The sequence below is a fragment of the Nanorana parkeri genome, unplaced genomic scaffold (genome assembly GCF_000935625.1).
Source record: "Nanorana parkeri isolate BGI_ZX_2015 unplaced genomic scaffold, ASM93562v1 scaffold271, whole genome shotgun sequence".
Lineage (NCBI taxonomy): Eukaryota > Metazoa > Chordata > Amphibia > Anura > Dicroglossidae > Nanorana > Nanorana parkeri.
In genome coordinates this window covers 697,132-722,565 of record NW_017306539.1, presented here as the reverse complement: position 1 = coordinate 722,565, position 25,434 = coordinate 697,132, and the positions used below count along the sequence as shown (strand labels likewise).

The 25,434-nt window shown below is 42.8% G+C and overlaps 1 protein-coding gene across 1 annotated transcript in view; it reads right to left on the bottom strand.

Moving 5' to 3' along the window:
- Positions 1-2,116: 2,116 nt before the first annotated feature.
- The window catches only part of STON1 (stonin 1), a 52,554-nt gene continuing 29,236 nt past the window's right edge, over positions 2,117-25,434 (bottom strand). Inside the window, exons 2-4 of the mRNA XM_018557200.1 lie at positions 17,847-19,772; positions 10,328-10,530; positions 2,117-2,197 (exon numbers count right to left, since the gene is read on the bottom strand). Of these exons, the coding sequence (XP_018412702.1) occupies positions 2,123-2,197; positions 10,328-10,530; positions 17,847-19,772 (2,204 nt within the window). The 3' untranslated portion in view covers positions 2,117-2,122. The remainder of the gene's footprint in view (positions 2,198-10,327; positions 10,531-17,846; positions 19,773-25,434) is intronic.

The window sequence follows — 25,434 nt, the reverse complement described above, 5'->3', positions numbered from 1 at the left end:
GACCCCCCCCCCAGCATCTACGCTCCCCACGCCACCCCTCCTCCCCGCCTCACGCATGCCGCTGCTAGACCCACCGCCAGCATCCATGCTCCACACGCCGCACCTCCTCCCCCCCTCACATTTGCAGCTGCTAGACCCGCCCGCCTGCATCCGCGCTTCACACGCCACACTGCCTCACACTCACTGCCCGCCCACATCCACAATCGGTACAGGGACGCGGGGAGAAGGAGAAGTAAGGAGGAGCAGGCGTGGGGGGATGACAGACAGGCCTGATCTCAGAAGCAAGTTGCTGGAAGACTGCTCAGGTAAGCCTGCACTTCCCTCCCCCCCACATGGTGCTCTATAATGTATTGCTGGGATTTGTATTCCTCTATAGCTGATGGTACATTGTGCTGTATATTATACATAGGAATACAAATCCCAGCAATACATTATACACTGTATGTATAATGTACTATTGCTGGGATTTGTTGTACTCCTCTATAGCTTGTGGTATTCTGCAGTGCGCTGTATAGAGGACTACAAATCCCAGCAATAATATATTATACAGCGCAATGCAGAATAGCACCACCAATGGAGGAGTACAACAAATCCCAGCAATAGTACATTATACAGCGCAACACAGAATACCGCCAGCTATAATGTACTATTGCTGGAGGTATTCCGCATTGCGCTGTATAATGTACTATTGCTGGGATTTGTAGTCCTCTATAGCCGGTGCCATTCTGCATTGATTGCTGTATAATTTTACACTTTCCATTTTACTATATTGCACACCACACTTTTTTTTTTCTTCCACCACTCCAAGCTTGCTCCTGTGATGGACTGCAATCTCAGTACAAACTAGTAGTCCCATCACTGGAGCCATTTTTTTTAATCCCAATTAACCGGTTAATTGAACTTAATAATCAGCTAATTAATCGATTTTGAAAATAATCGTTAGCTGCAGCTCTAGATAAATGGTCACCCTACACCAGGGATCCCCCACTAACCACCAGGGATCCCCCACTAACCGCCAGGGAGCCTCCACTGGCCACCACTGAGCCCCCCACTAACCACCAGGGATTGCCCACTAACCCCCCAGGGAGCCCCCACTGGCCACAGTGGAGCCCCCACTACCCACCTGGGAGCTACCACAGAGCCACCACTGATTATTAGGGAGCCCCCACAGATCCCGCACTGAACCAGCAGAGAGCCCGCACTGACCACCTGACAGTCCGCATTGGCCACCTGAGAGCCTAATTAGGGAGCCTCCTCTGCTGCACCCACACGTACCCGTGAAACTCTCTGGACCCCTGGAAAAAGCCCGCACAACCCTCCTGGGACCCTGGAGACATCAGGTGGAGAACCCAGAGCAACAGAGTACATAGCCTCATATTATTCTGCATTGCTGTAATATGTATTGCTGACATTTGTAGTTCTCTATAGCTGATGCTGTTCTGCATCGCTGTATAATAGTATTGCTGGGAATTGTAGTTCTCTATAGCTGTTGGTAGTCATTATTGCTGGGATTTATAGTCCTCTATAGCTGCTGGTATTCTGCATTGTTGTGTAATGTATTGCTTGGAATTGTAGTTCTCTATAGCCAATGCCATTCTGCAATGCTGTACAATGTATTTCTGAGATTTATAGTCCTCTATAGCTGTTGGTATTCTGCATTGCTGTACAGCTTGGAGTTAGTGGCAGAACTACCAGGTTTGCAGCAGTACCACTATACCTTCCATTTAAAACACAAAAATGATAAATGTAATAAAAAAAAAGTCAGGCAACAATTTAATTTCTGAATAGGCTGCTGTATTTTTTACTATTGATTGCATATTTAATGCTGAAGTGTGGTAATGCAAATGCACCATGAGCCATGAAATTATATTACAGCACATTTGGATAAACAATGCAGTGTGTTGTATATAATAAAAATAGAAGAGATTAAGTTTCAGCTTTTCATATACATGACAATCATGCCCTCATTGTATTCTATATATATAAGGGTAAGTCACATTTATAAGTACGTCTTTACATCTGTACAGAATACACAGCAATGGAAAGTCCTTCGTGTTGTAGCAGCTGCTGTAGAGGCTGCTATGTCGTGTCTAAAGTGTCTCAAGGAGCGGTTCCTCTGGTATTATTGCGTTATACACTCTTCAGCTTTGTCCATGTCTTCTCCACTTACTGGAATAAGTTTTCTTTCAATCTCCACCTGCAATAAAAGAAAACATAAATCTTCATACATGTAGGTCACAGAGCTTTGTACGGGGAATTATGGGTACAAAAATGTTACTTTTATTGCACATGGTTTTGTAAAAGATTCATATCTTGGCTTAAAGTCAAATCAGTTACAGTAGAACTCCAGGCACAGAAATTTTTGTAAGTGCTCATGTGTAAATAAATATTACCTCTGCCCATGTGTAATAAATGTCCAGATCGCTTCTCTGTACTTTTGGTTAATACTTTTCTTGATAGCATATGCTACAACTTGAGAAACGCCTTTAAAGTATATCTAAAGACAAAACTTTTTTTTATTTTTGGATTGCATAGGTAATGGTTAGAATTCCTGTAGGGTTTTGTTTTTTTATCATCTGTGTCCCATTAGGGAGGTTGCCTTTCATTTCTGCTTCTTCCTCTCACACTATAGACTCCCTGTACGAAAACTAAAAGAGGCTGATACCTGGTCAAATTCAAGTACTTGCACTGCTTGCACTTAAAAGGGAATTATGGGGTAAGTGTTTTTCCCCATAGATCTCTGTAGGGACATGGGAGGACATATGCTAACCTCATCCAGTGAGCCAAAGCTCAGTATATTGCAGGCTATTGCCCGCGATATACTGAGAGCGCCGCAGCCGGGACGGATCCCGACAATAATGTTGAGATCCACCCAGCTGGCTGATTGACAGCAGGCCAGCTGTGCCCGCTCCCTGCCCCGTCCGTTCCTCCACTCAGCGCTGGAGGATCGGAGAGGGGGGCAATCCCTGTGGGGGGCAGTGACTGACAGTCACCGCTCACTGCAGGGAGACGATCGGTAAGTGAGTAGATCGGCGGCATGTTTCTGCTCACTTCACGATCGATAGAGCTGGCCTTTGGCAGCTTCTTTGTCACAGGTCGGCTTTAACTATGAGGATGAATGGAAATCACTCACCTCATAGTTCTCCTTTAAATAATACATTTACTGATATATTAATAAGAGAGCTGTATTAATTTGTTTATTTTTTATATGCCTAAAGATCAACTTTAACATTATTTGTTAAAAAAAAAGAAAAAGAGAGTTATTTTACATATTTACAAGACTTGAGTGCAGATGACAATTTCATTGTAAGGGCTGTAGTGCTATAGTTCTCAGGCTGTGACACCAAGGTCCATATGAATATATGTAGATTTGCACAACCATGTGACAAATTAAACATCAATCGGGCAGTGCATTGAATAAAAGTAAGTGGTGTCAGGTAGGGAAGGGACATAACATAAGAACATTCATGGCAGAAAAAGACCAAATGGTCCATTGAGTATGCCCACTCCCCCTTTTTTAGGATAGGCCTATGTTTATCCCAAACATGTTTACAGTGCAGTGACTTAGGGCCTGTTCACACACGTCGGTGCACTGTTTTGTTGTTGTTGGTTTTTTTTTTGGGGGGGGGGGGTGTTTTTGAACATTGAGGCATGATGTTGTGCAACAATGCTACATTTTCGCTGTATTGAGGTGCACTACAGCCAATTCATTATGAATGGGATACTTAATACAGTGTTAAGTATTTCATTCAAACTGAATGGGCTGCAGTGCACCTCAACACAACAAAACTGTAGCACTTTCTGCATTTTTTGGATTGCATCTTGTGTTGTTGGGAACTGTGGTGCGCTGCAGCCCAGGAGTCTGGTGGAGGTGCATTGGGGTACAATTTAACATCAAAGGCATTGCAGTGCATTGATGCATGTGTGAATAGCCCCTAACTGTAGATTAACATAAAACTGATAGCACAGTGGTTATAGTTCCCCTTTAATTCTTGGTTTGCAGTATAGTGGCACATTATTTCACTGATAACTGTTACAGAGCGCTGGGGCTGGTGAGACCCTACAGAGGCCTGGTTTAACCAGGCCTCTGTGGGGTCTCACCAGGGCACTTTGGGGGCTCTGTGGGGTCTCACCAGCCCTGATTAAACCCTACAGAGCCCTGTTGGGACCCTACAAAGCCCCGGTGAGACCATATAGAACCCTGGTTTATTCAGGGCTCTTGGGGGTCTCACCAGGGCTCTGTGGGGTCTCACCATCCTGGTTAAACCCGACAGCCCGGTGAGACCCCACAGGCCTGAGTGGGGCCTCATGTTTAGGTTTCGCCTAAGGCCTCACAAACTCTAGAGCCGCCTCTGACTGCATGTTCTGGTATAATTTTTTGTAGCAAGCCTTACTACACATCTACAGTCCCCAACTATAACTAATCTGTTGTTGGTGTAACACTGCTCTCTTCAAATCTAAATTATCATTTGCAGGTAACACATTGGTGAACTTTTAAAAACAATATTGTTATTACTCTATGGATATACATTTTTTACATATACTCATCTGTATGCAGACAGAGAGAACACATGGGGTTTGCACTGATACATAATCAATAACTCAACCCTGAGATAATACAAAAATTACATATTGTACTAGTGATGATAATTTCATAGGTTTGCCAGTATGAAAACTTTCTTCCTGTTAAAGCACAAGGGTTAAGCATTAACATTTAATCAGATTTTTGGTCATCGTTAAGCAGTGTTGGCTGAATACTCCAACGCAAGCAGTTTTGCTGAATTATATCATCTTTCAAAAAATGATGACTTAAGCAAGTTTCTAGTTACCGTTTCATTAAGTGAAGCATGTTCTCCTTGCACTCCTACTGTTACATTTTTGTCTGTCTGGACATTCCTTCCTTTGCCCGTCTGTGCACAATCCCTTATCTCATTCTGGAAACATTACCTTATATGACACCTGCACGCTTTCTATTACACTATTAGCCTTATTGTGATTTATATAAATTAATATATTCAAAACAGGATAAACTTTAGAATACTGAGTCTCATTAAATGATCGAGTCAGTGCACTCTGAGACCCCAAACCAATCAGTACAACTGACTAAAGTGGAGGGATAACCTCAACCAGCTTCGAATTACTTCCATTCTGTGATCATCACTATGTTAGAGATGATCATAGATTTATAGATGGTCATAGGTCTGTTTATGGGCATTTGGGTCAAACATGCTAGCAGAAGGAGAAAATCTACTGCACGCACTTGATGTTTCCTCCGGGGATTTTTTATTAAAACATGGAAATTGCACACAGTTCCTCACACCTTCTTCTGGCCGGGTTAGTAGTTCTATTTCGTTGGGTCAAAAAGAATAGTTCTTAGTTTGCCAAAGTTGATTATTTAACTTATGCATTTTTAAATGTGGTAAATTGGAGACAGAAGTAATTTTTCATATATAAAATGCTGTGTTTTTGTTTACCAGGACATAGGTTTCTGTTAGCAACTGATAACTAAAAGGCCAAGAGGTTTGAGAACTTTATATGATCCTGCTCCTATAAAACCCCATCTTATCAAGAGGCAAGAACCTTATGTTATCCTACTCCTAGAAAATACCACCTAACCAAGAGACAAGAACCTTAGGTCATCCTACTCCTAGAAAATTCCACCTAACCAAGAGACAAGAACCTTAGGTCATCCTCTCCCTAGAAGATATCACCTAATCAAGAGGCAAGAACCTTATGTTATCCTACTCCTAGAAAATTCCACCTAACCAAGAGACAAGAACCTTAGGTCATCCTCTCCCTAGAAGATACCACTTAATCAAGAGGCAAGAACTTTATGTTATCCTACCCCTAGAAGATACCACCTAATCACGAGGCAAGAACCTTATGTTATCCTAACCCTAGAAGATACCATCTAACCAAGAGGCAAGAACCTTATGTCATCCTGCCCCTCGAAAAACTTAAATACAGATGTCACCGCACAAGAATTTCATATCAGGGCAAATCTGTTTTATTGATAGATGTCACTCAGACAAGCGATGTTAGGACCACTATGGGTCCCCTTCATCAGGCTCAGAAATGTAATTTCTGAGCCTGATGAAGTGGGACCCTACGTGGCCCCGAAAGCTCTTGTCTGAGTGACATCTATTAATAAAATGGATTCGCACTTATATGGAATTCCCGAGCTGGTGAAATCGGTATTTAATTTTTACTGGGAGCGGCGCCATCTGCAGCCATTACGCAGCCGTTACTTTGGGATATCCGGTAAGGAGTGCTGCAAGGTATATGGAACTATCCTGCCCCTAGAAGACACCACCTAACTAAGAGGCAAGAATCTTATATCACCCTGCCCCTAGAGGACACCACATTACCAATAGGCAAGAACTTGTGTGTTTTGTCTCTAGAGCAGCCATTCTCAACCTTTATAACAACAAGGAACCCCTTAATAACTTTCAGGTCTCAAGGATAATAATAAATTATTTTACGTAATAATAATGAAAATATGAATGTCATCATAATGATGAGAACAATAATGGCCAGAAAATAAATGCAGACAGTGAAAATGTATTTGTGCTTTCTCACTTTGATGATCAATTAAGTCCCCCCCCCTTTCATTAGCAGTCAGTTGAAAGAGGCCCCCTTATGTTAGTGGTCATTAGGAGAAAGGCCCCTTAATAATGATGCTCAGTGGGAACAATTCCCCTTACAGATGGTTGTACAAAGGGCAAACTGGTTGTACAGATACATAACAAATCTTAGAAAAGACTCCCTGGAAGGTAAACAGCAATTACATTTGCATGTATTTCTAATGGACAGATGCCTTTATATCATCCAGGTCTCTAACAGACATTAATATGGTTTATCTAACTCACACTAAAAACACCTTGAAATCATTTGTGCTCAGGAAGGCTTATGCCAATACATTTATCAGCAGGCATTTTAAAAAGCTCCCTTGTCATGTTAAAACTGACTTTGCATGTCATTTTCAGCAACATCTGAGGTTACTGATTTCTAAACGCTAGCTCCTAGAAGGCTTCAGTTGGCATTAATAAAAGCTGTAAATACACATTTTAAATGTCTATTAAATTTCCCAGATGTTATGACATGGCATCAGGCATATGGATGGAAGTCCTTATTAAGTAAAAGAGATTAATAAAAATAGATCATGTAAAAGGACATATTAAAGTGAATATAAAGCTACTACAGCAGAGGCAGGCAACCTTGACTTTGGCTCTGCAGAGACAGGCAGTACCTCATAAGACTTGTAGTTTCACTACAGCTAGAGGGCTGAGGTTGTCTACCCCTGCACTACAACTTCCTAAGATTGGAATTCCATTAACTATCAAGATTTTCTCTAATTTCCTGCTGTATGTTTGGATTAGAAAGTAAAAGGAATTCTCCCCAGTGAGACACAGACAAATAAAAATATCCCTATAAGAGTTTTAACCCTCCTAATTTTGTATTCGTGTAATGGCTGTAGTACCACTTGTAACCAACAGATGGCAATACCAGGTACAGTATGCAGCTGGGCCCATTACACTTTTAGTGAATTATTTATATTTGTATTATTTCAGGGCAAAATGTGCACCAGTATATTGAAAGAGCTTGAGTGTTTAAAGGATTGCGCTTGTACACATGCAAGCTGTGGAAAATCAGATTAAATTCCCATGGGCATAAAATATACAGGGTTATTCACAAAAGGGTGAAGAGTTTGGAGAAGGCAGGAGAAGTGAACAATCTAGTACAACATAGCTGAACTGGAAAGTGAGCTGAATTGGAGAATTTTCCAAATCATCTATTTTGGCCTAGAGTGTTCACTTCTCCTGCCTTCTACAAACTCTTCACCCTTTAGTGCATAACCCTGTATATGTTAGTATGTGTACAATGATTTAGGGAATAAAAATGCCTTTTCATAACATTCAGCGTAATGATTTTATTGCATTCTATGGGTCACTTTAAAAAAGCTTGAGGAGTAAAAAAAAGTTGTGGAGTTGCTGTCCTGTAGCAGCCAACCAGGTGTTAGTGTTTCTTTTCTTACCAGTATTAAGGACAGTCACATTTCATACACTCTCCTATAGCTTTGAATTTTATAAGGCAATTCTAGCCAAACCGTTTAAATGATAATTTTAGTGGTGCTATGTAAAAAAAACTGAAAACAAGGGCTCCCTTATAGAAGAGTGTTAATATCTTCCTGTCCTGCCACCCTGTCTCTGTTGCCCTCTACATGACTACAGGACAATGTAGTGACATAGTGACTCAGTGGATGAAACCACAGCATTGGAAGAGTTCCCATTTAATACTGTTTTGATGACAACCCAAAATTTTGGATTTTTCTTTCACTTTCAGTGATAATGGTAACCAGGACAAATGGAGAGTATAAATCTCACTGACAGCAATATAAACCTGACAGGAATTCTTTCATAGATGGCCAGATATGCTTTCCTACAAGATTGGCCTTCCTATGCACTAGACATGTGCATTCGGATTCGGACAAACCTGCAAATCAACGAAAATCAGTTGATTCGGCGGCTCGTTCGAATCCGAAATAACTAATTTAATATATTTTTAAGCAAAAAAAAAACAGGGGCAGCCAACCTAGCAGAACACTGAACAAGTCCCAATCATAAATCAGGACCTTTCTTACCCTTACCCAACTATGGTTTTAGAGAACAGGTAAAACCCCTGGACCCCTTAACTTAAAGTGACATTAAAAGGCAAAAAACATTTCCCTCACCCCAACATTAATTAAAGCACTTACCTTAAATTATGTCTTTTAAAAAAGGCTTTAAAAAAGGCTTTTCCCCATAGTTCTCCTTAGGGTAACGGGAGGACACAAACTAGCGTCCTCCCGTCAACATAAGCTCAGTATACTCAGCTGTAGCTCGCGGTATACTGAGACGCCGCAGCTGAAGCGGATCCCGACAATTATGTCTGGATCCGCCCAGCTGCGTGAGTGACAGCTGGCTCTGCCTATCTAGAGGCACAGCCAGCTGGACCCGCCCCCTCCCCCGTCCGATCCGCCAGTCAGCGATGGCGGATCGGAGCGGGGAGGAGGGAATCCAGCCTCCAGTTCGCTCACCTCCCGATCTACTGAGCCGACCTGTGACAGTCTCATTGTCACAGGTCGGCTAGAACTATGAGGTGAGTGAAAAGCACTCACCTCATAGTTCTCCTTTAATCCGATCATCTTCTTCTTTCCTTTAGTTTTCAGCCTTCTCTCCAGCGCTGCGGCGAATCTCCGATCCAGCGCTGAGTCCTCTGAGCTTGCTGGCATGAACTCTCCCACGGTGTCTGCATGCAGGTGCACGCGTCCATAGACTTACCTTGTGTCTTTCCTTGCGTCCCGGACGAAAATGTGAACTGTGTATGCCCCGCGCCCCAAGATGCTTTGCGGCCGCCCGTGCAGTTTCACATTTTCGGACGGGAGCACGCAGGGAACACACACGTAAGTTTAAACCGCCGTTAAAGAGGTTTTTTTTAAAAACTTTTTTAAGCTTGCTAGCAGTAGATATATGCAAAAAAAAGCTGAGGGTTTAGAAACCCTTTAAAGACTAGTATTTCACATTTGAAAGACCCTCGATCCTAAATAGAGCAATGTCCCAGTCATTCCTGACAACAATTCTCATACCTGTAGGCTGCATGCTAATGCCATCCAATTAGAATAAATTAAAATAGGCATGCCACACATCAGTTGGCCCCATTTGTTATTTTTCAGGTCCTTTTCATTGTAGCATCAAGCTCACATTTCTGTTTTTCTATCCGCAGCAGCAGCAGAAATCCTGTACGAGTTTTTCCCCATCCGTATCAAAGCACTCTAACAATACAAATGCTTTGATAAAATGGAGGAATGTTTCTAAAATTGACTATCTCTATTGATTCCAAACAATGGTTTCATGTTTGTGTTTAGGTGTCAGGAGAGCCGTATCTCCAGTGCTCCTGCATGCATTAAAATAACAGACACTTTAGAGTTGACAGCCTGGCGAGGTTTGTACGCATTTGCTGAACTGTATGTTTTGCACTTGTTTTGAACATGGAAACAGCTGACACAGGTATGCAGAGGCAATGATGAACCGCATATATTTACGCAGAGCATAAAGTGGATGTTTTATATTAGAGAGCATTTCACTGCCGTGTCTCTGGCAGACTCGTCTGTTTAGAAGTGGCTGCCACTGAATCTACAATTGATCCAAAATTCTCACAGGTAGTAAAATTACAACTGTCTGAATCTAATCAGAATGTATAATGTTCCATCTGCCATTCTTATGACTCTCTGGATAACCATTCATCTGCAATGTAAACCATTCAAAATGAATGTGCAAATCAATAATACCTGTATGTTGTAGCAAGCTTTGTGCAAGACGTGTTTATGGGGCTGGATATCACTCTCGATGCCCATTGATTTTACCTCTGCCCCCGAGACGCATGTAGCCGGCATAACAAACTGCACCGTTGCCACGGGATTCCAGTTACGAGGGATCTCCTGGTCTGAGCCCAGCTCAAGCTTGCAGGATAAGCTGTGTGGTTGATCTGGACCTGCGAAAATAAGAAATAGGATCAGACGATAATTCTTCCAAAGGCGTTGCACAAATGGTAAGAAACAAAGCCAGCCTGGAATGGTGCCAATCATAAAAGCAATCTTTAAAGAAGAATGCCAGGTAAAAATGCTCTTAACCCTTGCAGTGGGACTACCCCCATGCTGCAAGTGTTAAGTGCTGGTTTTTGCCTTATTCAAAAATAACAAAGCTGTACTCATTCAATCCTCCAGCCGGCCAGCTCTTAGACTGGTCCCTTCCACCTTTCTCCCCCTCTGCTTTATCGGTCTAAGGTCCCTGAGTCATCACGTTCTATACACAGTGTATGTGAGGATGCCGAGGGACATTTATTGGCTATTGAGGAAGTCAAGTGTATACAAAAATCAAAACTTTTTGGCCAGTTATTTTACATATCCATCCCTCTCATCCTGTGAAAACCAGTTTAAAAATCCATCAACTTTTTTTACAGAATACCCCCCTCCTTCACATTGCCTCTCACCATGTGACCTTCAAGGACATTGCAATGAACATAATTATCCATAAGGGGAGGACAAACTAAACAAATGCTTCTGCCTACTTGCAGTAGGTAGGCAATACTTGATATTGATCAAGGTCCGAGACAGCAAGGTCTAGCAGGGGGTCTACAAAAGAGAGAAGTTATGTGTGAGGTTGAGCTTGTTGTGAATTTTTTTGTCTTTATTGTTTTTTAGTAACCTTTTTATGTTCCAATGAGTTAGTTGAAATCACAAGAACAGTAGGGTACTTTTACTTAATCTGTGATTTTGAATCGCATTATAACTTGACTGCTTGTCAAGGTTCATTGGTTTGGCGAGACCCTTACTGTAATTGTTTTTCCCCAATAGCTAGTAAGACAAAATCTTTCTGCCAGCATCACTCTGGCACTAAGCCTTACATACTATACGGAGGCAAAAGGTACACTAGAGATCTGCGTTACATAAAAAAATAGCATGAAATGCATTTGTGATTACTAATTATATCTCCATCCTCAAGGTGCTTGTTAGAATTGTACTTTGTAAGTGAATAGTGCAAGAATAAGAGCCCATTCACACCAGGGCGGATGTGGATCAGCGCGGTTTCCACATCATCAAACGTGAATCCTTACTGCCCCTTCCTGTTGTACGAATAGATATCCCTGAAGAGAAAACCCCTAACAAATCGTCAGCAGAATGTCATCTTTACTTTTTTTTTTTTAAACATCTTTTTATTGAAATTCCAAAGAACATCATATTTCAAACAGAATAATAATGTAATAGCAGTACATCATATCCAAACAAAATAACATACAAAATAACATACAAAATAACACTCATGTCACATGTAGACCAAAGAAAATTAATCAAAAAGAGACATAGAGATTTGCAGATTGCATGAAACCCTTTCCAAAGAGTGTTTCAGCTTTGTTCGTCATGCTTACTATCCAAGCAGCTGCAGACTGCCGTAGGTACGACCTATCTTAATCTTAATGGCTACCTCACCTAGCCCGGATTATAGTTCTCCGGGAGTTCTAACTGCCCTAGGGAGTTCTCCAACCTCCTCTCTAGGTACCATTTAGTTAGTTTGAAGGGATACATGAGAGCATGTAGCTCGGCTCCGGAATAACTGTGTAATATAAAAGGTTCCCACTTCTTAAAGAACCAATCAGAGTGTTTGTCCGGGTCAAGGGTTGCCTCAAGTCTCTCCTTCCACATCAAAGACATTAATGCCTTCACAAAATGTTGGGGCGATGGAGGCTGCTTGGAGAGCCATTGATGCATAATTATACGTTTTGCCAGTAACAAAGCTACATACACCCATTGCTGCGTATGTCTATTAGGTACCGTAGATGATTTCCAATAACTGAACAAACACAGCCAAGGTTCCCGGAGCAGGGGAGTATTCAGAATGACCGCTAAATAGGAGAGTACCGATTCCCAGAAGGCGACAATGTGTGGACAGTCCCAGAGACAGTGTCGGAGAGAGGCCCCCTCCAGGGTGCATTTGGGGCACGCTGTTAAGTATGGGCTTGGAGCCCTTATTTTATGAAAAAAACCAAAGGCATAATAAGCCTTATGTATGATCCTGAAATGAGTCTCTCTCCACTGCTCATTGGGTGTGCACCTCCTAATGTTCTGACATCCCTCCAGCACGGCACTCTCAAAGTCCTCCAGCGGGAAGTCCCTTCTCCATTTCACCAGAGAAGTTCTCGCTGGTTTAGGGTTAAAGTAAGAATTAATAATGGGATATATGTAGGACAGCGGGGTTTTGAGGAATTTGTACAATTCTGCTGTGTAGCCATCAGGTCCCGGGGCCTTCCCATTGCTTAAAGACGTTATTGTGTGCAGTATTTCCTGCTCTGTTATATCTGCGTTCAGCGATTCCAGTTGGGGTTCAGACAAGGTTGGGAGAGGGATGTCATCGAAGGGGAAGGTAGTGTGGTCAGTCGGGGCAGATTGGGTAGTATACAATTTATGGTAATATGTGTGCAGCAAGGCATTTATTTGTTTCGGGTCAGTGACTCCCTACCCCTGCGGGGTTTTCAGACATTGTATCGGGCGGGGGGTCTGACGTGGACGGACTAGATTGGCCAGCAGTTTACCACATTTGTTGCCCAATTTATGGAACTTCAGCTCCCAAACAGATTTGGTATATAGCTCGTATTTGTGTAATAATGCTTCGTATTCCCCCTTAGCCTTGGCCCAGGAGGTCATGAGTTTGTTCGTGGGATTGGTTTTGAAATCTGCATAGGCCTGGCGTAGTGCAAGACTAGCCATTGAATGGGATGCTATCGCTTGTTTTCTTTTGGCTCCCACATAGGCAATCAGCCGTCCCCTTAAATAGGCTTTACCGGCCTCCCAAAATAATGTAGGGGAAGTGCCTGGTAGGTCATTGGTAACTGTGTAGTCCTGCCATGCAAGTAGCAATTCCTCCCTAAAGTTGACATCGTCCAGAAGGTGTGAGGGAAAACGCCATATATGAGCGTCACCCCTGGGGAGACGACTATGCAAACTAATCGCTACTGGAGCGTGGTCTGATATCACCAGGTCGTGTATGAGGACTTGTTTAGTATAGGAAAGCAGGGGTTGGGAGCAAAAGATATAATCTAGTCTAGCCAGGGAAGCATGTACCTGAGAGCAGTAGGTATATTCTCTACCTTCCGGGTTCTGCAGTCGCCATACATCAAATACGTTGAGGTCTGATTGGAGCCGTTCTAAGTGTGAGGGCGAGGATGGGGTTAACCCCTGTTGCAGTAGTTTAGTAGAAACCCGATCCTCGACCTCTGACACCACCGAGTTCATATCCCCTCCTATCACCTTATTCGCCACCGCATCCTGCAATACCCATGAGGTTAAGGTACGAAAAAATTCGCCTGGTGGTGAGTTTGGCGCGTACACATTATAGATGACATATTCAGCCCCCTCGATTGTGATATAGACCTTCAAGAGACGACCCTCTGTATCTCTGTCTGTGGAGAGTACAGTATACGCGAGATTTTTGTGCAACAAGATAGCCACTCCCGCCTTCCTTCCTTGAGAAGGGGAGCCAAGAACTTCCCCAACCCAGTATTTACGTAGGCGGTAGAGATCTGCCTGCAGTAGGTGGGTTTCCTGCAATAGGGCAATGTGGGTTTTCAATTTAGCTAGATGACGCAATATTCTGGAGCGTTTCTGAGGTGAGCGCAGCCCCTTTACATTCCAAGTCACTATATTGACTGTACTAGACATATTTATAGAAAATAGGTGGTAACTGTGTAGTCCTGCCATGCCAGTAGCAATTCCTCCCTGAAGTTGACATCGTCCAGAAGATGTGAGGGAAAACGCCATATATGAGCGTCACCCCTGGGGAGACGACTGTGCAAACTAATCGCTACCGGAGCGTGGTCTGATATCACCAGGTCATGTATGAGGACTTGTTTAGTATAGGAAAGCAAGGGTTGGGAGCAGAAGATATAATCTAGTCTAGCCAGGGAAGCATGTACCTGAGAGCAGTAGGTATATTCTCTACCTTCCGGGTTCTGCAGTCTCCATACATCGAATACATTGAGGTCTGATTGGAGTCGTTCTAAGTGTGAGGGCGAGGATGGGGCCAACCCCTGTTGCAGTAGTTTAGTAGAAACCCGATCCTCGGCCTCTGACACCACCGAGTTCATATCACCTCCTATCACCTTATTCGCCACCGCATCCTGCAAAACCCATGAGGTTAAGGTACGAAAAAATTCGCCTGGTGGTGAGTTTGGCGCGTATACATTATAGATGACATATTCTGCCCCCTCGATTGTGATATGGACCTTCAAGAGACGACCCTCTGTATCCCTGTCTGTGGAGAGTACAGTATACGCGAGACTCTTGTGCAACAGGATAGCCACTCCCGCCTTCCTTCCTTGGGAAGGGGAGCCAAGAACTTCCCCAACCCAGTATTTACGTAGGCGGTAGAGATCTGCCTGCAGTAGGTGGGTTTCCTGCAATAGGGCAATGTGGGTTTTCAATTTAGCTAGATGACGCAATATTCTGGAGCGTTTCTGAGGTGAGCGCAGCCCCTTTACATTCCAAGTCACTATATTGACTGTACTAGACATATTTATAGAAAATAGGACTGAAGGCGGGCATGTGGCAACTGTGCCCAAGACTCTCTATAGACCAATATACTACTTGTTGAAGTGGGCGAGTCTCCACGTTTATAAGTAACACCACTATTGGAAGAGCATGAGCAGCCCCCTCCGTTAATAGCATAAACAATAAGGTCACACGACCCGGCCTAAAACAGGTCTGCAGAATACATGCACGTTGCAAATCAGAATTCATGGACATGAGAAAAATCAACACAGTTAACAAAGTGGAACAGAAAAAATAACATAACATAGAAAATCTCTCTCCCACAGGCGATTCACCCTGGACCAGTAAACCCGGAGCAGGGTGAATGAGCCCCATGGAGTAAAGAGTCTGAGAAAAAAAAGAACAAGTCATAACACTCCCTTTTTTCCCACAGTGCGAATCGGATCAAAAACACTAGTGAAAAGGGAAACGGGACTTTAGGTAAGGGGGTCTATCGTAGGCCAGAGTCATGCCGTCTTAGAAAAAGTGTCGACGGTGGGGATATATAGGTGAGAACTGTTAAACATAGTTACGTGATGAGATGAGGTGAAGTCCTCCGTCCGTTCCATCCGTATGGTGAAGTAATGTAGGCGATACACAAGCCAAAACTAGGGGTACCCATCAGCGGGCACAAACTCCCACTTCAAAACTACGAGGCCGATGAGAAGAAAACCACAAAAAATAAACAAGAGGTGGTGCACCCTTTAACACGTTGCATCGCCGGCCAAGAGCCACAGAGACAAGCCGCCTCGGTCAGGGTCGGGGATCCTGCTTCAGATCAACATTTCTCCCGGCGGGCCCGGGTGGATTCAGGTGGGCTCTCCCAATGTGGAGTTTGGAGGTGGGGAGGATCTTCATTGTCGCTTGCTTCCAAAGTGGGAACGTTGATCAGAGCCCGCCACTTCAGCCGGTTCAAGAAACTGTAGGGCATCTTGAGGAGATGTAAAAGTGTGACGAGTCCCGTCCCCTGATTGGATACTCAGAGTCGCCGGGTAGATCAGGGAGAAACGCAGTTTCCTTTGGTATAGCATCTTGCAGATCTCGGAGAAAGCCTTCCGCTTGCGGCTTACTTCAGCTGAATAGTCAGCAAAGAAAAGGATGTTGTGGCCGTCAAAACGAAAGTTTGATCCATTGCGATAAGCCTTCAGGATGTCTGCTTTATCCACATATGACAGGTATTTCACTATTACTGGACGTGGGCTTGAGTATTTCTGCTGCTGCAACCCCAAGCGATGTGCCCTTTCCACAGTGCAGGCACGGGTAAGTCCCAGCGCTTCTGGTAGGAGATGCGAGCAGAGATTTGATAATCATCCATATCCAGAGATTTGATAAGTCGGCTGGTAGGTAGGACTCAGGCAGACCTACTATACGTAAGTTGTTCCTCCTAGATCGGTTCTCCAGATCCTCCAATTTGGCAGTGACCGTTTGATGATGTTTGGCAATGGTCTGTAGGCGAGCGTTGGTGGATGCCAGCTCGTCTTCTAAGAGGGAAACTCTGTTTTCCACATCCGTGACGCGGTGAGCTTGTGCCAGGAGCTCATGACGGAGCGACTGAATGCCCTTAGTGACAGCCGAGTCGACCGCGGCCTGTACTGAGGCCTGTATGGTGGGCTTCAATAACCTGGCTACCGCTGCGGCTATCTTCGCCGAGTCGACTGATGGTTCAGGGTCCGATATAGATTCGGCATCCGGGTCCGTTAGTGAGGCCGATTGGGAGGCCTCCATGGCTTCCGTCAGATTGCGCGCGCTCGTTGTCCCGGGTCGGGATTCCGATCTCAGCGGAGCGCGAGACCTGTCAACGAATCTGTCCATGGGCAGAGACCGGGTATGAAGGCTGGTTAGGTCTTGCGTGACCGCTCGACGGCAGCTCTGGCCGATATAAAATGCTGATATAGTTGTCCCGAAAGCCCGGAGCTCCTCACATACGCGTCTCGCTCTGCAGGCGCCGGAACCGGAAGTCGTCATCTTTACTTTTTGTTACCAAGTAGTAAATTGTGCCCTAATTCCCAGTGGCCTCTATTATCAGCTCATTCACCTTCATCTACAGGAGATTGCTGGGAGATGGTACCATAGAAGCCTATAAGGATCGACTGCACAGGCAAGGGTAAAGCAAAGAAAACACTGGGGAAGATAGATTAGATAGGAAATGGTGCCGTGTGCACCTGAAAAACTAGAGTAATCTAAATGAATTATGGAGACGGCAGCTGCCTTCTCAGGTCTCTGCCTAACTTGCAATCATTGGAAAAGCTACAGCATGTTCTACAGCAAGGATAGGTAAACTCCAGCCCCACACCTGTGGTGAAACTACAAATCCGATCATGCATCTGCCTCTGGGAGACATACCTGTGGCTGTCAGAGTCTTGTGATGGCTAATGGGATTTGTAGATGTACCACAACTGAAGAGCCAGAGTTTATCTACACCTGTTTTTGCATATTTTGCAAAAGCTGTGCAACTAAAAGCTCTGTTTTTAACCCTATTAGCTGGACAGTGCAATTTGTCTTTTATGCAGGCTAACTGGTAAGTATGCTGGAAAATTTTTTCTTTCGCCATATATAAAGCATTCACACAGCTTTTCACTGTGTGAACGAGATTCACAGTGCTGTATAGTCACAAATTGGAGCTGATGAGCAGCAAAGAACTGTGCGCCCCACAGTGGTGCATCAGCTTTTTACACAGATTAATAAATATGACTACTTTTTGTTTCTCTAAAAATGAAAATTTACTTACTAGAATTTTTATCTGGGAGTCTATCAATCTTCCATACAACAGCCTTGTAAGCATACTCATACTTAGCTGTTCCGATCGTCACTTGTATTACTGGTTCAGATTCAATTTCATATGTGGATCCCAGGCAAGCTCTGCGGTTCATCTTGGTTTTCAGGGACCTCTGCCTCTGAAGACTTGCTGTCCATAGTGCTTTGACCCACTGTGCAGGAACTGGGAAATTGATGGTTATATTCTCACAAAAATGTATCTGCGGTGAAGCCACCACACTTCCAGATGTGTTAAGAAAAGCTTGGAGCTCTACATATGCCCCCTGGACCACAACCAAGCTCTTCAAAGAAAAGGGAAGTTCTTCTAATACACAAGGAGTTTTAAATCGCATCAGCTCAAACCTACATCCATCCACTGGGGTGAACTTAACTATCCTGGACTTTGTGAATTCGTGTTTTTTAACACATTTATGGAAATGATACTCGGAAATGTTGATCAGTTTTTCATCATTGTCCTTTCCAAAATAATTTTCCGATAGCCTTTGCAACTCGGAGTCGTTCATTGTTAAAAAACACTCTACACCACTGTGAATGAAACAAAGACAGTACACTTGAGACATTACTGCCTTGTCATGTAGTTTTCCATCTTTGGTGACTTCTGCCCAAACGTTGTCCACTAATTCCACTGACATTTCAGGCTCTTCATAAGTTCTCTTTTGTTTCAGTACTGGAGAGAGCATCATCAATTCTTCCTCTATTGTTATGATAAAATCTGTTAAATCACAGTAATCAGTGGTGCCTAATTTTAACATTTGTTCAATTTCGGCTTCATGGACCACTTCAAGTTTTGGGTGGTATTTTCTTTTTTCAGAATAAGTTACATTTTCTATCTTAACTGAGTGTATTTTTTCAGAAACTCCTAAGTTTTCCAGCTTGGGTTCTGAAAGCCTGCAGAACTGATGAAGTTGAAACTCTTTGAATGGTTTCTCAAGGCCCTTTTCATAATACATTTGCAGAATTCCACCAGACAGAACTTTCAGGTAAATAGGTCCCCACTGCCTGGAAGACATCATGTTTTTTTTCTCCGGAATCCTCAACATGAAAGGCCACCCATCTTTTTTCTGACTTCTAAAGAGACTTTGTGGAATAAATGAAGGCCTGTTTCTTTCAGCACAAGCAAGATGATGCTTCAAATTGTCAGGTGGGTCAGTGTTTAAATGCTGAAGCCTTTCACACACGTAGCTGAAAGAACACTGGTTAAGGCTTCGCTGGTTATTAAATGTGTCTTTTTCTGTTGCGTTGTGTTCTTGTTTTGCAGGAATTTTATCTTTTATCTGAGAGTCTATCACATTGCCTGCTTCAATTGAACAAATGATGCCTGAAAAGTCATTGTTCCAAAACGGGCTTGAAAACGCACACTCATTAGGTGGTTGTTGCAAATGTGAACTTGTTAAGCTACCTAAATAATTTATAGTTTTCAACTTCGGACTTGAATCATTTATACCTGAATATGCAGGTGATGGAATGCTTGATGTCTGGTTTTCTGCCAGCAAAGTTGAGGGCTCAGATAACGTATAGGGTTGAACCTGTGAAAACTCTGGAATGGGGTACAAGTTATAAGACCCTGTTTTTGTAGTGCATGGAGTGACTGGACTGTCTTTGATGGGTGTGCACAAAGGTGAATTAAAAGGAGGTCCAGGGCTGGTAAAGTCAATTATGGGAGATGTGTGAGGAGTGCTGGCGTTGGAGGACAGGCTTGTATGGTCGTGTGACAGACTCAGTTTCAGCCCTCTTGATCTAGGAATGTAATGGTTGTCATGAGGATGGATCAGTGACTTCTGGGGAGTCTGGAATGGATTGTCATCATCGAAGGTCACCCAGCTTTCTGGATTAGTTGAGCACATTTTCTTCCCTGTGGTAGTCTGAATGTCTGAATTGCCTAGGAAACACAAGAAAATAAAATGTAATTGTTGTAATAAAAATAAGTATATCTAAATGTAAAACATTTCACTTTAGTTTTAGAAAGAATAGGGAAGGGTTATCCGTGTGCCTTTGCCATCTATGTCCCACTGGGGAAATGTGCATTCCATTGTGAGGGAAATCCTTTCTAAAGCTGCCCATACACCTTACCAATATTGGCCGATTTTCGTATGCGATCGCGTTTTTGTCCGATATTCGTAAGGTTGATGGGCAGTGTACAAACGCAAATACTGTACAATCGATCGACTTTTGACTAACCAGCAGGTTAGAAAACTTCAGTCGATCGTAAGATTTTCGCACGGTTGGTGGCGTTTCCGTACATCAAAATTCGTATGATTAACACTGCTCATGCGCAAAGGAAAATACGTGCAATCGATTACCGCAATTCGTCCAGGTGCTTTCGTCTAATTACTGCTGATTCAACCTTGCGATAATCGGAGCTGGATGCGGCCACCGTACAAAAATTGTACGACGGTTCGATCATCGGACGAAAAGTGTCGTCCGATGATCGCAAGGTGTATGGGCAGCTTTACAGTGTGGCCGTGCTTTTATTTCAAAGGCTGACTTAATGCAACACACCAACATAGTGTGCATTGGCCCCTAGGGTTCAGGTTAAGAGTTACATATTAAGTTTGGTGAAAGCCCAACTGATTTTTCAGGTTAAATCAGCTAATCACAACAATAAGTGTTCAAAGTCTTAAAGTCCATTTTCTTTAGAAAGCAGCAAAGCTCATGCTGCTTGCTGATTGGAGAGCTCTAGCTTTGACTCAGCAGGGGGCATGTGGGACCTCTGCAGACAGACCACTGCTTTCACGCACAGAGCACGGGTCCTTCTCTGCACCATGCTGGCAAGGGACAGGCTTTTCTCCTCTACTTTCCAAGAAAAAATGCACTGCAAGGCTTTGCACACCTTTTGTTTTGCTCCACTCAAAAGCATTTAGCTGATTTAGGGCCCATTCACACCACAGTATTGCCCTAAAGACACAGTTATCATGTATTTAGCTCACACTGTCACACAATACAATGCAGTGCACCCTAGGTGTGCTGTACTATGAACAGTAAAAAAAATCCATAGTAACATAAAAAGAAAGCCTTTTATTAATACATAATTATGCTACAGTATACAATAAACTGATCACATTCACAAGCAGGATTACAATAACAAAAGATGGTCTATTCCATTCAAACTTCCACATATAATTTTCTCATAATTACATATCATGCCTATACTACGTTAAAGAATTTTATACATTCTAACCATGATTGTTATACTAAAAACATGGATATGGCTGCATTGCAGAAACATCATTTCAAAAGGGACAATTTCTAACCCTGCAGGAAAGCGTGTTTAAATGTAAACGGGGGGAAAATAACATTTCCAAAGACCTGTTTATCAGTGGTGTTTGATGGAAAATGAGCAGACACAATAATGAAATGGCCCAGATATACAACCATCAGAAAGAGCCAAATGCATAAATATTAATGCGGCTAATGCTACCCCATTAGTGACTAGAAAGTTGATTTTCCTTACAGTCATAATACATAATACCAAAGTGTTTCATTATTTTCACATACATAAAAACATGTTGCGAGAGCGGAATAAAAAGTGTTGGAAATACATTTTGAAAATGCTTTTTTTAAAAGTATTTGGACTTTTCCATCCAAAATATATGAAATATCTGCACAATCTATTATTTAGAGGCAAATCTTTTTAAATCACAAAGCGATAGGCTAGAAGCTGAGATGGCTGCATCTGGGTCCTGGTATGTAAATAGAAGCATTTCGTTGCCAAGTTTATTAAACCGTGAAGCAAATCTGTACAGCAGTAATATGGAGTATTCGAGGGCAGATACATTTTTTTTTCTCTGTGGATACTGCATAATATATTTCCCTATAATGAGCAGTAATGCAAGAACATAAAATAGTTATAGAAACAATATGCTGAAACAAAATGTAATTTAAACAGTTGGTGGTGGATAGTGTCATGTGGTGGATGTGCTAAGTTAAAGCTTAGCACAAGGAAGACATCCCCAAAAAATCAATTTAATGCAGTTATTGCCATTTATTTAACATATTAAAGTCCAACTGTATGATAAATATTAAACTCCACCCACCCCTCCCTCCCATTTTTCTCTATCTAAAAAAAATCCTTAACTAAAAACCCTATTTTACTTACCTAAGCACTAAGCAGTGGTCACGTGGTGCTGCTTGAATCCTTCCTTGAGTGTTTACGTCAGCACCTGCATGACATGGACACTTCCTATAGGATGCACGGCAAGATTAACTTAGAGGCTACTGCAGCGTCAGCTCCAGGCCCACTACAGACCAGCCCAGATCACTTTGGTATGTCCAATGGAACACAACCAAGCAGAGGCACCAGCTGCTCTCTGATCAGTGATGAGGCCCCAGGAGTGAGAAGTCGCCAAATTAGAGAGCCGCCTCCTGCTTCCCGTCCGACCAACCGCCAGCACCAGGCCCATAATTCTCTTAATCCAGCCCTGATTGGATGTCTATTGGCCAGGGTCCTCCCAGGATCCAAAAGAGGACCAATGTTAGCATAGGGGAGTGGATGGGACAGGCACTATCAGGCGCCATTGCACCGCTGGATCTGCGTTCCCCCCATACGGGAAACTGCGAGTGAGTATATCTGACTTTACAAGTTATATGGAAAAAAAAAGGCTAGTAGGATGGGTTAGAGGTGGGCGGGTGTTTAGAGCTAATTGCTTATCTGAATCTTGTGGTAGAAGAAAATTTGACCCAGTAGTATTTACCATACTTTTACAATACAACAAATGCTATACACCACCTACTTAGTTGCAGGTAAAACAATACATAAGCATGCAGGCCGCTAATACATACATACACATATACTATTCTCTAGCACATGCAAAGGTTTCTATAAGAGGATACACTATAAAGTCACTTAGCCTCAGTTGTTGCTGGTTTACAAATTCCGTAGCGGTTAAGCATTCTCAGGAAAATGGCATCTTGTCATAGCTTAGTGCTGTCCCCTGTTCCAGTGAGGTCCTCTGGTCAAAGTTCCTCAGGGAAGTCCCCCCAATGTCTCTGGCCTGTCCATCTTTATTCTAGTTGCTCCCATTCACTCACATGAGGAATCCATGATTGGTTCAAAGAACACAATAATATCTTTGTCATGACAGTGAATGGATGGCAACTGAAGTCTGTTTGAAACTGCCATAGTTTTATGTTCAGCTCCATTTTGTTTTCAGGAACAGTCTTTCTGTATATTTATTATTCAGTTCAATACCGGCTCTGACATTCCCAAAGCACCTCCAGTTGGCCATTTTCTAGCATATCATACTGCCCACTGATCTCAGAAAGACAACACTAATTATGCCAATCACTGACCCCCTCAACACCTACTGAAGACAAAAGAGGATCTTAACCATAAGTCCTGACAGTTGGCTTTGGCATAGCAATACAAACTCTTTTAATTATACTATTTCCAGAGAAAATACAGCCATAATTTCTAAATTTATAGGCAGCTGAAATTGGATGCAAATCTGGGCTTAACTGCACCCTCTTCTGCTCCCAAGCTCCCTTGCTTCCCCATTGGTCTTATAATGTAATAGGCGGGCCGCTTAACCTGTAGAAAGGTGGGTGATGGTGAGGTCAAACCCATCAATTATAGGGAAAGACAGATCTGTATATAACTTCAGTAACCCATATCTGTGAATCCGCTGATCATTTTGACAAGCAATGTTCATTGAAGGTGAAATTTTTTCATCGGATGCTAAGCTTGAATTCTCCAGGTTAGTTACAGGTTAATTGGACCAGTTGATCTGCATATGAGAGAAGGGCACTTTACATTGTAAGGGCTACCTGTGATAGTACATTGTGTCTTGTGATTATATTTTTACTTGTAAAATGCTCTACTTTAAGTCGCACTTTAAAGCCAAAATCCTATATAAATACACATCGTCCTAATTGTGAAGACCGTGTAGAACATTAGAGAAAACAGTTGTTGCCTTGGTAACTGGTGTTTGAAATGTAGCCGGAGTTACCATCTCAGAAACAGCATAATTCATGGGGAGAAAACCTTAAAATATAACAAGGGAAACATTGCATCAATATGCACTACCTAATGGCTAGTAAAATTTGTTATAACAATACAGCAGCAAAGTCAAATATTGTAAACCAACGCATATCCGTTTAACACAAACACAGGAAATCTGTGCTTTATAGTATACCTGTCACAGACCTGGGCAAAGACCTGAACAAGTGTATTCTAGAAAAATACATATGTAGAGTTTGCCTTCAGTGAAAACTGCACACTGGAACAATAGGTAGATCTGCAGATATAGACAGCCAAATGGAGAAGGTTCAGTTGGGCTTTACACATGTAGAAATGCTGTTTCAGTTGCATTACTATTCACTCTAGGGGAAAAGGTTCTTGCTGGAAACAACATCAAAGATAGATCAAGAAGATTTTTTTTTTTTTTTTAATAACACACTTCAACAAACTCATTATAGCTTATTGTACTCTATTCAGGTGCTGCGGACAACGGTAACTCCGTACAAGAAGAAAATTATGAAAAGTCCGGAACTCCACAAGTAGCAATCATCAGCTAATGTTTCAGGGACAGGAATCACCCCTAATGTCACCTTGAAAAAAGGTGTCCTTTGAGGTGCTGAAACACTGGCTATTCCATAATTTCCTCCAATTATTTCTGTCTTTATAACCTGGGAATGCAAGACCTAATGAAGAACTGGTGACAAGAAAAGGGAACATAAGAGATTTGTGTCTTGACGGTAGTAGCTCGAGGTCTAGGAGTCAACAAACCATTATAACATGTGAAATGATGTCTGCCTGATGACTGAGAAGTCCTCTCCCAGATGGGTGATTGTAATCTTTGGTTGTAAGGGGATATGGGGTTAATGCTCCCAGAGCCCTATTTACACATTTTGCTGCCCTAGGTAAACCTTCTGTTCTGTCCTTAAAGGATATTTAACCCCTCCCGTTTTTTGCATATATCTACAGCTAGCAAGCAGTAGATATATGCAAAAAGCTAAAAAAAAAAAAAACCTGCTCAAACAGCAGTTTAGGCTCACCTGTGTTCCGTGCGCGGTCTTGTGCGAAAATTAGAAATTTCTCGAGCGGCCGCAAAGGATCTTGGGGCGGGCGCATGCGCAGTTCTCATTTTCGGCCGGGACGCGACGAGGGACGCAAGGTAAGTCTATGGACGCGTGCACCCGCATGCAGACACCGCTGGATCGGAGGGACAGAACAGTCAGCGCTGGATCGGAGAGCCGCCGCACCGCTGGAGAGAAGGCTGAAAACATCAGGAAAGAAGAGGAAGATCGGAAAAAGAGACATCATTTAAGGTAAGTGCTAACATTAACATGGGGGGGAGGGAAAACATTTTTTGCCTTTAATGTCACTTTAAACCTAAAGTTCTATCCCTTGTGTTGCATGATTATATTACTAAAAATTAAATTGTAGACAGCATGCAACTTGCTCTATAAGCAGAACCCCTTTTCACCTGTACAGACCACCAAATCCTGTAAGAGAAATGAGAGATTTTTTTTGCACCTCTTTCCCATAGCTTGCAACTGTCTTTCATTTGGAGAGATTGTCCCTTCTTAACCAAATCCCTCAG